At 41.8% G+C, this 17157-nt stretch overlaps 1 protein-coding gene across 2 annotated transcripts in view; it reads right to left on the reverse strand.

Moving 5' to 3' along the window:
• Positions 1 to 17157, reverse strand: part of LOC139009832 (actin-histidine N-methyltransferase) — a 61152-nt gene that overhangs the window by 11473 nt on the left and 32522 nt on the right. For both annotated transcript variants that reach the window (XR_011471450.1, XM_070413955.1), the window contains exons 7-8: positions 2053 to 2111; positions 1118 to 1232 (exon numbers count right to left, since the gene is read on the reverse strand). Coding sequence is in view for 1 of the 2 variants with exons in the window: in XM_070413955.1 (XP_070270056.1) it covers positions 1118 to 1232; positions 2053 to 2111 (174 nt within the window). In the remaining variant the exon portion in view is untranslated. The remainder of the gene's footprint in view (positions 1 to 1117; positions 1233 to 2052; positions 2112 to 17157) is intronic.

Below are 17157 nucleotides of genomic sequence, written 5' to 3' on the forward strand. Positions count from 1 at the left end.
ATAAATGGTAAAACATGCTACTATTCCTTAAAATGGCTAATTATGTTAAGTATATATAAATTAAGGCAAAAACATAAGTATAAAGGTGGGACTACTTCGCTACAATTTCAGCGTGTACTTGTTGCTAGACATTTCCCAGGTCAGCAGGAGGGTATGCGATTTTACACATGTGCTCACTGTTTTGTGGAATTAAATGTGAAATACTCATTTATAGCATTTTTCCATTCTATTTATAATACTGCTAATAACAAAGAAAGTTGACATTGAAAAAAAATTAACCAAACCAGTATACCAGTATAAGGCTTAAAAATGCAAACTATTCTGAAGCTGATCATATTTCGATGCCCTAATATCAGGATCTCTTTCTCAGACACCCATCTCAGCACAGAGAACCGTCAACTTCGCTGTTACTTGGAATCCAAAGAATGCTGAGAAGCACAGAGCAGCTTCCTTCTTTTGTGCATCGTAATTAACAATCATAAAATTTCTCTGTTTTCATGTCTCCTACCCAGCACTCCCCAGTCTGATGATGCCAAATGAGTCCTGCAGTTACGGCCAATGGCCAAGTACACCCCCTCCCACCCCAGCACCAGGAATCCAGTGCCGGCTCCCAAACAAAAGCAGGTTAATAATTGGGGCCAAGGATGTGTCAGTGTGTCAGGTGAAGGGAGGGGGCAGGAAGGAACCACAGAACCGTACCTAACTGGAGTACAGTCAGCAAAGGAAGAAAACAAGGAACATAAAAGGAAAACAAGGAAGAAAGGTTTTTCAATAAATCGGTATTTTAAAAAGAATAAGAAGACAGAAACTTGGTTTTGTCTGTGGTTCAATAACATAAGAAAATTAATGTTTGGGCTGGAATTATGGCTTCACAAATAAATGCAGCTCACTGCGGCTTTCAAAAGTGATGTAAGATTCAAGTTCCCAGTTGGTTTTCGGGATTAAGTAAACACAAGGAGAGAAAAATACCGGCCTCTGTTTGTGGGCGGCGGGAGGGGTGTTTGCTCCCTTTGGAGGAGACAATCAGGGGAGAAAATGGTTTGTAGGTGGAATGCCCACTTTCAAGTTTAACCACAATGGCTTCCCTGATTAAGCACAACACCGCGGAGGTCATTACCAGGCCATTGGTGTGATTGCACATGTCCCACAGAGGAATGAGAGCCAGGGTCACCCGGGAACCGTCCTCCGTGGGAATCTGGTTTTGTCGTGTCATCACAGAAGAGACTGCCCACCTGTACCAAGCAGAGAAAAGGTGCATTAGAGTCAGGACACTTGAAAGCCCATCCCAGTAGTAACTTGACCAGAAGCTGAGATTTGTCTGACCGCTCACATATCTTTAAAGCTTTTCCTAAGTACCAAAGGTGATGGGTGGGCTTCCTCAACAGCATTTAAAATTAGACCTGGGGTTGAGAGCAGGAAGGGAGAGGGGAAGGAAAAGGAGCCACAGGGAATCCAGGAGTGAGTGACTAAGGGAGAAGGTTCCCGCCAAGTCCGAGGCCTGGAAGAAGACTCTGGAGGAGGGCCCAGAACAGAGTTCTCCCGGCCCTGGGTCTTCTCTGCCCCGTCAAGACGAACCTCACCCTCTTTTACCCAATGCTGAGTCTGTACCTCTCTTAAGCCTCAGTGAAAAGCAAACAATATAACTCCTTTCTGATCAGAAATCCTTTAAAAATGCTACAAAATGTGGAGGGCTAGTTTTTATTATATTGTGCAGTGAATTAAATCTTTTGTTCTAAATGAAGACCAAAACTTTACACTAAAACAGTCTTTTTAAAAAGAAAAAAATTCTCACGACCACCCCAAGTATCACTTGGCTGCCTCAACTAATTCCCCACCATTACAGGTGAATGGCAATTTCTCCTCAGCCATTAAAATGCTGACACTGGTCCCAGCTGTCATAACTTCTGAAAGACTGTCTCTGTCTTGAGGTTTTAAATGGCCACACAGGTCACTTCTTGCTGAAGCATTTCTCACTTCCAAGAGCCCAAATTCACTTAGAAACCACCCCACCCGCCCCCCCCCCCCCCCCCCCCCCCCCCCGACCATACCAACCTGTAGTCCTCATAAGTGAAAGAATCCTTCAAGGGCAGTTTGTTGGCATGAGGATGGGTCTGGGAATTAGAAGTTTTAGAAAGCAGAGGTGAGAAGAGAAAGAGGGAAAACAGAAATCAGTCAGCAGAATTTCATTATTTAGCTGCCTAACAGATCCTAACAAGAGCCAAATGAAGCAGGAGGCGTCCAGCCGCTGCTGAGGGATCATCATGCTATTATGCTCTCATACATCACTGTCAACTTAATTTGTTGTGCCCAGCAGCCACCATAAATCTGCTTTTTCCTCTTTCCATACTAGAACCCATGGACATGGCACAAAAATAAAATTTAAGGTGGACTGACTTCACAAAAGGTAGGCACACCCACTCGACAGAAACCTGGAGCCCACAAAGTCCAGTGTCCATCCGTGCAGACTTCCTTTGTGTCTTGTGCCATAATGTGCTGCGCGGCCCTTATGTCTAGATTTCAAATCTCCCCTTACATCAATAAAAGGGACAATTAAAGGCACTCTAATAAATGGAAAGTTCTTTCATTTATCTCTGACTTAAATCATTTGGATGGGAATCAACGTGTTATGTGCAAATGAATCATCTACATGGTAAATGTGGCTCCAGGACAAAAAAATCAGGAAAAATACAGTTTTGTGAAATTACAAAATAAATTTTACAAACAGATTTTTTGAAAAATAGAGATCGCCATATTTAAATTTTACTACTTATTTTTCTGGACAAACGAACATTTGGTAAAAATATCCAAAACTTCACACTTACGAGAAAATTTTATACATTTCATATTCTCTCTTCACAACACTCCCCTCCCCCGCACCTTAGACCTCACAAGCACTTAAAAACTTTCTCTCTGCCGAAACCGGTTTGGCTCAGTGGATAGAGCGTCGGCCTGCGGACTGAAAGGTCGCAGGTTCGATTCCGGTCAAGGGCATGTACCTGGGTTGCGGGCACATCCCCAGTAGGAGATGTGCAGGAGGCAGCTGATCGATGTTTCTCTCTCATCAATGTTTCTAACTCTCTATCTCTCTCTCCCTTCCTCTCTGTAAAAAATCAATAAAATATATTTAAAAAAAAAAAAAAAAAAAAAAACTTTCTCTCAATTAAGGAATTAAAAGCTGTAACAGTACCATTTTAATCTTCAGTTTCAATTACAGTCTGATAGACAGATTGCAGTAAGTGATCAAATGAACAAATGGTGATTTCTGAGATACAAATGAAATTCTGCTGTTCTGTGTCTGCACCACTGTTAATGCATGAAGCTCCATGTAGCACGCAGTTTTTACTCTTGACGCATTAGCATCACAAGTGCACAGTAATTTATCATCGCTCACTGTAATGTACTCGCTGGCACCGTATGCAGGACAGTAGGGGATGAGGTAAAAGTGGCTCAAACCGTAAATCAATTAGAAAACAAAAGCTTGTGCTCAGTGCGCAATTTTAGGCAAATTATATATTACAAAAGGCTGCCAATGGGTGTTAGCTCCCAGGTGCCCGCTGCTCCCCTCTAATCCCTAGCCCAGTTTTAACCCTTTGGAAGGAAAGTCAACATAGAAAAATAGTCACATAGTTTTTATGTGTTATAATAAAAATGAAATTAAGGAAGAAGTTTTAAGTCAATACATAAAATAATGTGCTGCCCTGGGCATTTTCTAGCTCCTCTAGGAATACCAGGAAAGCCTATCTTTGGGATTAAAAAGATCAATGCCATGGTCAACCAACTAAGGTGGGAGAACCTAAGAGACGGATCGGAGCTTCTTACTTCCTCTTCTTGCAACAAACGACAAGCATGGCTATGTCCTGAGTCTGGAAGATGCTTTCCACTGAATTACAAAACCTAATCAGAAGAGCGCTCAGGTTTTTCCTCATTCAAGTACAAATTCAGCAAGAGAACTGTCCCTCTTTCCAAAACTGATTTGATGATTAAACGTACCGTAGAAAACCTCAGAAATCCTGTGGCTAACATTTCCCTGTGCGTACAATGAAATAAAGCCTCTCATCCCCGGCACATCCCATCTCTTTTCAAACTCCAGGAGGTGGGAAAGCACTGTTGCTTTTCTTACTTTAAAATATTTTAATTCACTTAAACTGTGGAATGCACTATGGTATTTTGAAAGTTGGTAAATTCCAATGCTAAATCCCTTAAGTATTCAAAAATTTGATCGCCCCTCCCCAAAAGTTCGACTTATTAAATAGGAGAAAAAATGAAAATTCTCAAAACTGGAATGCTTGGCTGTCAAAACGACTTGAAAAAGAATCTTCTGACACTTGACACTGGAACATCTTAAATAGCTTCGGACAATACAGAAACAATTCAAATGACAGCAACCTCCTCAAGGATGAAAAAGACAAAGCATTCACTCTCCAAAATGTTCCCCTTCCTTTGTATCCATTTCTTACCAAAAATATAAGTTCATGCTCACAGTCCTGATGAAGTTGTAAAGAAAACTCAAGAAAAATGCACAAATGCTTTCTTCAGATTAAGAATATTTTGGCTGTGGGGTTATGTAATATCTTCAGAATCTGTCAGAAATAGCTGTTCTTATCTGCTTAAAAAAATACAGTGTGCCTACTGCACATAATTCTGGTCGAAAAAGCTAACCGCCACAGACGCATGCACCTAACAGTTACACTGAAGCAAAATGTGACAGGACCGAGAAAGGCAAGAAGAGAAAGGCAAATCACTCCCACTTCACCAGGGCTCTCACTACTGTGGCACGATCGCCACCTACTGGTGTCAGGGTGGACAGGTGACAGTCACGCCAGGGCAAGGTTTATCTAGCATGGCGAGGCTTCAGCTTTACTCCAGCAAATCTGTTTCCAAAAACACCTGCTCTACCTCTTAAAATTATTATGTAATAGTTTTACAAGGATCTTTAAACATTCAAAGATTAGAAATGATTTGCATATGAAAAACATTTAGCTAAAAAAAAAACAAAAAACATTTAGCTCCGAAAAGAAATATTTTCACATATCCTGAAAAAATGAAGAAAAATGTCTATTCCAAACACTCTTTGTTGAAGCTCTGGACAGTGATATTTTTTAAAACACTGGACAGAATGATACTGTTGTTGTTTTTGCTTAGAAACCAAGCCTGTGGAAGACCAAGTTAAAGTTTAAAAATATGTCTTGTAAAAACTGTCATCTTAACCTGAAGTTACCTGAAAGTTCCTAAAATGTTCATAGATGCTAGTATTTAAGCTCGTACTTTAAAGGAAGGATAACTGGATATTCCTGACTTTCTAGAGCAAAATCCTGTAAGGATTTTGTTTATTATGACATACCCTCTCCAGTAGAAGATATTATTAACCTGTACTTCAAAAATAAACATATAAATTAAAACAGAAAACTTCCTCTTCATGGCCAGTTAGCTGGACAGCTGGGATATATAGAGGAGGGGTGCAGAGGGGGGTGTCTGGCCGGCAGAGGCGCCAGTGAAGGAGAGATCATGGGGTCTGCCACAGTAAATCCCCTCCACTCCTCACGTACAGGATGAGAAACTAGCCATGGGTTGTCTGCAGCTTTTTAAGCGATTGGCATTTTCACTTTCTTGAGCATTATAAATATTTGCACTTGGAGAAATTAACAATTGCCATAGCTCATAATCAGACTTGAAGCCCTATAGAGTTCGCTTTGAAAAGAGGACCCTCATTTTCTATGCCCAGCCAGGCGCCACTGCAAAGCCCTCCCCATGCCCTTCTCTGGGAGGGATGCAGACGAGGCACAGTAATATTGTACCTAGTACAAAATAATCACTATGTTTGGGAAAGATTAATATCTAAAATCATTTGTTTGGCTTCAATAAAAAGAAGTAATATTGCTAAATATGTAAGTATGACATTTTGAAGAATTTACCATATTGCATGGGTCTGGTAGCTATGCTTAAGGAAATTAAAAAGCACTACAGTCAGCATATTTGATCCTTATTAAAGTTCTGTCTTGAACTATCACTCACATAAAACAAAAATAAACCAAGAAGAAATTTACATAAAACCTATGGATTACAAGAGTTTGAAGATGAAAAAATGAACAATATTCTGGCTTTAAAAAATTGATTTAGCATGCAGCTTCTCTTCATAGTCCCTTGATAAAAATGAAATCTCCCTAACAAACACTTAATAAAACCTGTCAATATCTCTGGAAAGAAAAATGACACAAATGCATTAAGTATTAAATACCCTTGGAAAAAGTCACATATTCCATGAATTTTTGATGTACTATCTTGACATTAATGTAAAACCTTGATATTTATAATTGACAGATATTTAATAAAGTATAGAAGAAGATGGCTGCTCTGCAGCATGCAAATTTTCCAGGTTGATCAGAAATGAGAGATACAGACATGTACTTAAACTAAATAAACAGTTAATATGTGTTACGCAGATCAGCTGCAGTCTTATTTTAAGCTCAGACAACAAACCTTTGTGGAAACCCAAAATAAGCAGAATTCATTATTATGTGAATCCTAATTCAGAAACATCTAGATGTGAAAGAGCTTTGAAACATTAACTGTTCTGACCAGGAACAAAACGCATTTGAGTTGTTTTTTTGGCATCTAACAAAAAGCATTTTTTGAATAATAAAAATTAACACACACAAATATATAAAGGTATTTCCCAAAATAATTCTCAAAAGAAACACATTTAACCTAAAGAAAGCTTCAAAATTCTCTAAGGGGGGAGGGGTAAAAAGGATTAGAATACATAAACAGTCTCTAAGATGCACACACTTCTCATCGAATACTCATTCATTTCTACCTAGACTGAGTCTTACAGGGAAACCAAGTTGAATACATTTAATAATCACCCTCAATGAGGCATTTAAATATACTAAAAGGAAAGTGACTCACTTCATAAAAATGACTCCTAAACACTGTATTTAAAAGAATTTATAGCCTGCTATAATATATAATCAATTGTTCATTCCAACACTATCTACAGTAGTTCAGTGACTCAGTAATGGCTCTGTAGTATCAGAAATGAAAACTGTACCTAGTTTGTCTGACAAAAAACATAACAGTATGCAATTAAAATGTTCTAACTAAACCATGTCTAAGACTGTATTTGGCCTCACTTCTTAAGCATACGTTAAAAGGAACAGCCGGGTTAACTAGCTGTGGACAGGTACACCTAACTCTAGTGATGGTTCCACTTCTTTTTTCTGTAAGGATACAATCAGTAACAGACCTCAGACTTTTTCTGTGAGGGTGCAGTTATAAGTTTTGGAAATGTGACCCCATCTCACATAACCAAGACATCTTTGGTGCTTTCAATGCCAGGAGAAATTCCTCCATAGGACAGCCCAGTGGCACCCTCCCCAAACCACAGTGTGGATCTGGTGTCTCAGCAAATGTTAGGTTCTTTGCAAAGTGGGGAGAGGGCGAGGGGCCCCAGGCAGCTCCACGGAGCCACCGTGAAGGCCTGGATCACACCACCAACAGAGGAAGGGCTCAGGGATGAGCAGGAGGTATTTCCCTACAAGAAGCTGACTGAGGCCGAAACCGGTTTGGCTCAGTGGATAGAGCGTCGGCCTGCGGACTGAAGGGTCCCAGGTTCGATTCCGGTCAAGGGCATGTACTGTGGTTGCGGGCACATCCCCAGTAGGAGATGTGCAGGAGGCAGCTGATCGATGTTTCTCTCTCATCGATGTTTCTAGCTCTCTATCTCTCTCCCTTTCTCTTTGTAAAAAGTCAATAAAGAATATATTTAAAAAAAAAAAAAAAAAGAAGCTGACTGAGGAGAAGTGGGAGATGGAAAATGAAAGGAAGAAAGCTGACAGCCGACAGGAGACCCAAAGATGGCAGGCAGGAAAAACAGAGTAAAGGCAGAAATAACGGGGGGCAGAAGAAAAATGTGCCCGGAAACACTGGGCCCCCAAGGCAGCTGACAAGCAGTGTGTAAGGCAGGCAGCACGTTTCTAGGTCAACCAGCCCTTCTGCTCATATTTCACTCTCCAAGTGGATGGAACACAGTTTAACATAATGACAAATTGAAAATATCTATTGAATCTAGAATTTAGTTTTGATGACCATAAATCAGAATCAAAGCATGGTTCATGAATTTGGCTCTTGAGAGGAAAAATCAATTTTTAAGACTTTTATATTTAAACACAGATTACATCCAACTCTTCAGGGAATTTTCCATCATAAAGTTCTTTGAATTCATTCAATATAATCAAATAAATACATCGATACACATCACATTTAAATTGTTTGCTTTTCACTTATATATATAATTTTACCTATAACAAGTGTGTATTAGTTAATAATAAAAAGTTTTTAACTAAGAAAATGAGATTAGTGGAGAAATATCAGCATGGTTCAATAAATGTATAAAATTACTTTAAGACGAAAGAATTGTTTTCATGGGAAGACACTGAAATCTATAGCCTGCATCCAGTCTGAATTAAATGGAAATTTATGTACTTTCAAAACTCGACTGGTTACTGTTTGTACACCCTGAAGATGGACCATCAGCCAAACTGAGGCATAATCCATCAACATTTTGATTGTCAATTCTTTACTCATTCAACAATATTTACTGTCTCAGAAAGAAGTTGAAGATAGGTTAGGACTAGAAATTCATTCATCCAACAACTGTTTTATTATTTACTGACTCTCTCTGAAGTGGAAAGCACTCTGGTAGGTGCCATGTGACAGGTGGACAGACAGGTGAACATCCTCTAGGGTTGTGACATAGGGGCAGCCAGGTAAGTGACTTTACTCAGATCCCCCTCTTCAGGGCCACCTTCTCCAGCCACCCAGGTTACTCGGCTCCATATCCTCCCAGCCCTGGGCCCTTCTTTCCCAGGCTGACCTCAGCTTGTGTGTGCGTCCGCACATTCCATTAATGTTTCTTCCCCACAGTAGGTATGCTCAGTGAGGCAAGGCCCACATCTTTTTTGACCACCAGGAAATTCCTAATGCCTCGTTTGCAGAGGCATCCAAGTAAGAAGTACACTTCCCCTGACCTGCTCCCTGTGGTGGAGGAGAGCTGCCACCTGGTGGACGGATTTCCTCTCTTAGGATATGGCCAGAATGACAAGAAAGAATAAAGAAGTGACAACTTTCCACACCACGACTCCAAAGGCGATGAGAGGGAGGACCAGGTAATCCAATCACAACCCAGGTAATCTGGTTCCCATATCCCCATCAAGAGCTCTGCCCACCTGGGCACCCCTGGCAGAGAGACTGCCCACAGGCTTCCCCAGAAATAGCTTTTGGTCCTTTTCTTCGTGCTTCCATCTCTAATGAACAGAATATTTTCCCACTTGCCTAGGGGTCAGAGAATCTTTTCTTTCTCTCTCTCTCTTCCCCTTTACCCCAATATATCTTTCAGTACATTTATTTAAAGTAAGCTCTACTCGCCCTAGCCGGTTTGGCACAGTGAATAGATCATCAGCCTGCGGACTGAAGGGTTCCGGGTTCGATTCTGGTCAAGGGCATGTACCTCGGTTGCAGGCTCGATCCCCATGTGGGAGGCAACCAATTGATGTGTCTCTCTCACTTTGATGTTTCTCTCTCTCTGTCTCTCCTCCTCCACTCTCTCTAAATCTAAAAAAAATTTTTTAAAAATGGAAAAATATCAAGTGAGGATTAACAAAAAAAAAAAGAAATCACTACTCTATTTTAAGAATCCAATGAGGAGCAACATGACCAAGTCCACCAGTCCTTGGTACCAAGCAGTCACCATTTTCCTCACCACACTCCAGCTCACCCAGCGGAGTGCACACCTGTGAAAAGGCTAGCCCGTCACTTTCAGATCACCCAACCGTGTGCCTCGGTTTCCTCATCTGAAAAGGGGGCCAGACAAGCAACTTCTATCTTCTAAGTCTTTTTTTTTTTTTATAATTTTTTTAAAATATGTTTTATTGATTTTTTACAGAGAGGAAGGGAGAGAGATAGAGAGTCAGAAACATCGATGAGAGAGAAACATCGATCAGCTGCCTCCTGCACATCTCCTACTGGGGATGTGCCCACAACCCAGGTACATGCCCTTGACCGGAATCGAACCCGGGACCTTTCAGTCCGCAGGCCGACACTCTATCCACTGAGCCAAACCGGTTTCGGCTATCTTCTAAGTCTTAAATCCTCAGTTTTGTTTTTTTTTTGCATTTGACATGCTCCCCCTCAAAATATCTCCACCTGCTGAGAAACTTAAGGATTCTAAATCACAATCAAACCTCTCCTTTGCTCCATGAAGATGGTGGACAGTTCCCACCACGTGATCAATGCTTATTCACAAGGTACACATTCTTGCAACCCCTCCAACTTATTAAAGAAACTAGAAATAAACAGAATGGCTAAGGCAGTTACTGTTTTAGAAGAACATATTTGTATCCAAAAAGCAAGCAAGAATTTATTATTATTGGCTTCATGGTATTTCTTTTTCACTCTAACAATTTTAGCTTTCAATGACTCAGGATGAAGACTTTGTTTGGACTCCGGTTAAATTATTCAAGCTAGTGTGATCGGAGTTACCGGTCATTGAGAGGAGAGCATGCATATAAACCCTTGTCCCAGGAGAGGAACTGCCAGGGCTCGGTGCATGGGAAAGCTCTCTGGATCTCCAGGAGAGAGTAAGAAGAGAGAGAAAGAGACTGAGAGGGGAAGAGGGGTAGTGCCATCTGCTAAGCACTCTGTAAGGAACTCAATTTTGAGAACTTTATGTGGACTGTATAAAAAATCACCCTGATCCCTATGAAATGGGCACTGTTACTGGGCCCCTTGTATTGATGAGGAAACCGAAGGACACAGAAGTTAATGGCATGTCCAAGGTTACCCAGCTAATAAATGATGGGGCTGGGATAAGGACCGAGGCAATGCATTTTTGAAGTTTAAAGCAAAGGATTATTAGTTATCCTACTTTTATAAATAAAGCATAAGTTCTGATATGGTAAATACATATTTTGTGTGCGTGAAATTCTAGAAAAATGGTTGGTAAATATTGCTCTCATTTAAAATTCAGTGTAAATTTATTTGAAAGGACATTATAAAGCTTAGAGGCAGACAATATTAGCAAAACTAAGGCTAAATCTATTATTTGCCAAACCACCAGAAAGGACACCATATAAAAGTTCCTGCCTACAGTCATACGATCGCAGACCGGGATGTAACCGGAGCCCATCTAGCCCAGCTCCCTTCGTCCTGGATGGGAAGGACCCTGTCCCAGAAAACACGTCTACACCAAATGCATGCAGAGCTGTGTTCCTTTCCTTCACCCAGTTTAACAAAAGGACTCCCATCTGGAATTTACTTTCTTGTCTTTTCTTCACTAGAATTGTGTCACACTGGTGTCCCAACAAGCTCCTATATTCTATTATCTGGAATTCCTATCACTTTCGTGATATTTCTGAACAGCCTCTGAGACACCCCACAGCTTTATCAATCATAAAAGCAGCATTATCTCCAAGTTCTGACATCTTTCTGCTACTTTCAACTCTCCCAGTTGTCAATGTTGTTCGGGAAATGAACCTTGGACCCTTAAATGCTCTGTGCGACACAGAACCTGAGAACCCATATATGTCAGCCTCAGGTTTGGATAAGCAAGGCCAAGTGCTGATGGAGTGAGTCAACCCTAATTCAGGAGGACTTCCACAGCTGCATAAATCTCCCAGTGCCCACAGTCTTAGGCACTTCGCAGGAATATCCATACATCACAATGTGCTACTCTGTTACCAGCTGCTGAGTAAATCCCAATGATAACAAAACTAGGGTAAAGGTCCCTGCTGCACCACTTCCAGCTGCGGGTCACAGGGAGGTGGGGTGAGACCCATGTCTGAGAACACAGCTCTGAGTTCAGTGTGTTTCCAGGCCCATGCAGGCATATCTGTTGGCAGAATCTGGGGACACAGCTCTGGGTTCAGTGCGTCTGTGGGCAGACTCTGGGGACAGCCAGTCCTGAGCGTGCTGGTCCCTCTCCATCTCAGGACTTTTCTCATCCTTCCTGTTCTCTACTGCCCATGCTTACACTTTGCTCAAAAGGTACCAATCAAAGAGAAAATCCCGAACACTATTTCTCTGGTCACCATGACTGGAGCGGAATTATGTTCCACCTGAAGGGGAAGTGAGGTATAGAGGCCCCAGAGCACGAGGTAGCTCCACTTCTCGGTTATAAGATCAAGTTGCCAATAAAGAGCTACTACTCAGAAAAGTCTAGATAACCTCTCTGTTTCTCCCGAAGGGAACTTTCAAACATATTATCCTGAGATTTAATAAATAAAACAAATATTTTAACCTTACTGGTAAAACTAATACCATTAAAACTGCAATGTACTGAATTATAGGGTTATATTTATTAGAGTCAAACAAATGTTACAGCAAGTCAAGACAGCCACTTGACCAAGCAAATGTAATTTAAAATGTCCGTGCCTTTGGGTAGAGTAGCTGAGAGCTTTCTTTTTCAGAAAAAAAAAAAAAAAATGATTTTATATTCATCTGCAGTGGATAAAAAATTCTCTTTCATTTCACTAAAAATCTAAAATAGGTATCGGAACTCTTTCAAGCACTACTGTACCCCCTAGAAAAGTAAAAAAATAAGAAATAAATAAAAGCAGGCACAAAGATGTCATCAATACTTATTGTCTAGTTTCCCAACAGTATTAAAATTACTAAGGAAGCCAAAACCGGTTTGGCTCAGTGGATAGAGCGTCAGCCTGCGGACTGAAAGGTCCCAGGTTCGATTCCGGTCAAGGGCATGTACCTGGGTTGCGGGCACATCCCCAGTAGGAGATGTGCAGGAGGCAGCTGATCGATGTTTCTCTCTCATCGATGTTTCTAACTCTCTATCTCTCTCCCTTCCTCTCTGTAAAAAATCAATAAAATATATTTTTAAAAAAATAAAATTACTAAGGAAAACATAAAAAATGAAGAAAAGTCTTCTATAAAGCATTGTTAGTTAGTCTACCTGGAAAGTCAATAGGGTGTGAAACCGAGGAGGAGGACAGGGGAGGCCAGAATTCAAGGGCTGGCATTGAGCGTCATCGGCTTCCAGCTCGAGAGAACAGCGAGTGATGGCCAAGCAGTACGTCAGAAAATGTGAATCTCACTACTCCTTTCCCATAACGACTACATTTTGCCTTATAGCTTCTTAATTAAATGCCTAACTGATCAATAGTTATGAAATGGATTTCACTCTCGTTTTCATCAGAGGGAACACTATCTCACAGTCTAAGAACACCATTTTGTTGGCATAGTCAATGTGTGGAAACACACTGTCAATGAGAGAATCGTTTAATCAGTGCAGACCTTTTCAGCACCACCTATAAAAGAGACCCTTATTAAACTGTTCACTAGGAACAGAAAGCAAAAAATCCAACTTTTTGACTTAAGTCACAGATGAGAAAAGACTTCAGAACTGGGTTTTGAAACCCAGGTCTAACCCCTAGCCTGAGGTCCTGAAACTTGGGGAACACTGAGAATGAGCTGGGTAAGGCTGACTGCTAGGAAGGGCCCCGGGAGTCGGTGAATGGTGGCCCCCAAACCCACCAGAGAGCTTGCCATTGGCAAGGTAGTGGGGAGGGGCCAGGCTGAGTGTGAAACATCCTTGATAAAAGCCGTGGTTAAAGACAGAAGGTAGACAAGACATTGTTTCAAAGGCACAGGGATGTTCTGTAAACCAAGGGGATAAAACAGGACAGAAGGAAAGTCTGAGAATGAAGGGAAATGAAGAGACAGCACAGAGCAATGTCACAGGCACCTGACACAGCCAGGGCTCACCTGAGCTACCAGGGAGAATTCTTTCCCAGGGAGAAAACAAGAAACAGGAGTTCATGTCACACGCTCTTAGTTTTCTCAGGGAAGAAGGAACAGAGGAGTCTGGGAGCGGCCAGAGCTAGAGAGACTGAAACAACACCCAGGGGAAGGAGACAGGTCAGGGAGACACAGCGATGCACCTCTCTGGCCAGGTTGACGTCTGGCTCACCTTGGAGTTAACAGTCACCCAGACACTCTGAGGAAGGGGATTGTGAGAAGGACATGGGCCTGTTAGTAAATGACAACTGTCAACTCTTTCATAGGAAACATGAGGCATTCCGAGTTTAGATTCAGTCTCCCTCCAACTCCTCAGGCTGAGGAAGGTGGCATAGAAGAGAACTCTTCCTAAGCACTTAATGAAGTTACGCAAAAAGAAAAAAATCTGTTTCCCCATCTGCACTTCCAGGCACATAATAGAAAGTGACATTTTCAATACAGGTTTGCCGAGATCATTAGCTCTGTCAATTAAGACTTTATGCTCGGCAAAATGACCACTGTTGTTTTTTTTTTCTATTCATCTATTAATTCCTAAAAAAAAGTAGCAAAATCTAGAAGTAATCTTATTTATCCCTGAAAAATCCTGATGTGGAAAATAGTTTCCCCCAATATTCACAAGGAACATTTGATATTCCTTTCCAAATTAAAATAATTTATGCCCCACAACTGATTCACTTCACCAAACCCTAAGACAGTTTTAAGACCCCTCTTCCTGCAAACTTTCATATGCCCTCCAGTGAGCTGTGAATTTCTAACACACACAGTCTGCAAAATACCTCCATGCACTTCATTTTAAACCATGCTCAATTGCTCCTGAGTTGCTCTGTGGCATTCAGTCATTCACTCACTCACTCATTCAACAAACATTGATGGAGTGCCCATTCCTGAGTGAAATGCTGGGCCAGGAAATGGAAAACAAGTCAGCAGTGGGTCTACCCTCTCATGGCTTCCTGTCTGATGGAGGCACCGCTGGGATGAGAGGTAGAAAGTGCCACGCACAGAGCTCCAGAAATGGCAGTGCAGAAGAAGGCGGGCTGCTTCTAGGAAGCTGAGCAGTGAAGGGGGGAGGCAGTGGGTGGAAAGGCTCGAAGCAGGAGGGTACGGCCCGGGGCTGTGCAGCAGATGATGCCTTGCACAGGACAGGGCTCTGGAGCAGCCTCTACCCAGCTGGTCCGTCTCTTCAGTTGTAAAATGAAGACAGGTTTGCTGCCTTGAGGGCCATTGATAAGCTAGTGTCCTTCTAGGGAAAAGGATTTCAATTTAGTAGACTGGTCAGTTAACAAAGATGATGAAGAGGGTCTTCTTTAGGGAAAGTACTCAAGCACAGGATGAATCAAAATAAGACGAGGGAGTCGAGAATGGGGAGGGTTGCTGAGGTTTGACAGTGGGTTGGCTGTGACTCGGTTTCATGGTTATCGTCACTCCAGGACCCAGGCGCCCAGCAAACGTTAGAACCTTTCTGCCTCTAAGAGGAAAGGAACATATTGGCAGGAAAAAAGATCCACAGGAGGGGGAGCAGGTGAAAGAACCAAGGTACGTGGGCATTGCCCTACACCAAGGGAAAAGGGCTGGTCTGGACAAGGACAGAAAAGTGAAGGAAAAGGGGACAGGTGAAGGTAAGGGCAAACGCCAGGGAGGATGGAGAGAAGCCAAGGAAACTGAAGTAGACAAAACACCTCGATTCTCTTCAAGTTAGAGGCAGAAGACTTTGCTTAGAGTGAGGGGCACTGTTTTATGATTGTCATTATTTGAGGTGAGATAATTTCTTGGCCCTTTGGCCCCCGATTGAATTATATTCAGTGTTCACTCAGCCACTGGAGAACTAATATTCTATTTCAGTCTCAAACTGACAGCTTTCTGAGATCCGAGCTCTCTGAATAAAGATGCTGGAAACAGTTGCTTCTACACTGGTCATCTTAAGCAGCATCAAATCCAACACAGAAACCCATCTGAGTTGCTTCAATTTTCAGTTACTTATGAAAAGCAGGCAATCTGAAGGCCTCCACACAGCCTCCCTTACATGCTTCTGGATTTATTTTGGTCTTTTCAAGGCCATACACCTGTTTCTGTTCTTTGAAACAGATGAAAATTGTGAAGCATAAGGAAACTGTAAGCTATCCAGACAGACTGTGATGTCATGCACGTTGCTCTTCCAATACCCTACAGTCCAAGAGGCTACCTGTTCCCTGGGTGCTGCATCCAGGCCTTCAGTCCAACCTCCGGGCCTGAGAGTGGAGCCCAGGAAACACCATTTTTAACATATTTCCCAGGTGACTTATGCTCGAGTTGAGTCCAGGAACTGGGTTTACTGCTAGCTGCCACCAAGCAGGAGAACAGTGAAGATCTCTACTGATTAAACCCCTCCCTGCACACACACTTAACGATGGCAAAATGCAATCTGGGAGAAACTAAATTTCACACTAGGGTTTCTGGCCCCACCTTCATCCAGAGCTTCCCACTGAGTTTCTAAGTCACCTAAACCCAGCCAAATCAAATAAATAAAACTTTCATTTTCCTCCTTAAATTACTGTGTATTTTCTAATATTTTGTATTGTATGGATTATAACTTAAAAAATAATTTCACTCAATAAAAAAAAAGGTCAAGAGAGTCTCTCCCAGGAGGGCCAAGACTCTAGCCACAGTCCTGTTTGTCAGGATCTCTCTCCTCCAGTTTTGGACCTGCCCTGCCAATAGGGACAATTTACTCAGCAAACATTATTCCATGCCAAGGACATCAGGGAGGAGCTGGGGAAACCAAAGTGGAGGAAGTCTGCTCTCAGCCCTGCAGGAGCTCAAGATGGCCATTAAAGGAATGAGTGAAATGAAGCAGGTGACTCATTAATGCACAGTTACTTCCAGATCTGCTGAGCAGGAAAGGGGCAGGTAAATGCTGTGCATCTTTCTTTCCCACAGCAGATCCTCTGTGACCCATCAGCCCCACTCAAGTCATAATGCTGATGACCCAAACACCTACTTCAGGAACTCATCACACCTGTTTTCAGAGCGCTGGTCAGTTTGCACAGAAGAGGATGTGACTGAGCGAGCAGTACCTGAATTTCACTATTATCCAAATCAACTCTAACCGTAGCAATAAAAATAATAATTAACATTTGAGTGCCTAGTGCAAGGCACATAAAATGCCCTCGGTAGATATCAATGAATTCCAACCTCACAGGAACCCTATAAGATGGGTGCTACCATCACCCAGCCAAATCAAATAAATAAAACTTTCATTTTCCTCCTTAAATTACTGTGTATTTTCTAATATTTTGTATTGTATGAATTATAACTTAAAAAATAATTTCACTCAAAAAAAAATAAAAAGATCAAAAGAGTCTCTCCCAGTAGCTT

This window comes from Myotis yumanensis, unplaced genomic scaffold (genome assembly GCF_028538775.1).
Source record: "Myotis yumanensis isolate MYYU_CA2020_CCGP unplaced genomic scaffold, mMyoYum1.0.hap1 SCAF_1, whole genome shotgun sequence".
NCBI lineage: Eukaryota > Metazoa > Chordata > Mammalia > Chiroptera > Vespertilionidae > Myotis > Myotis yumanensis.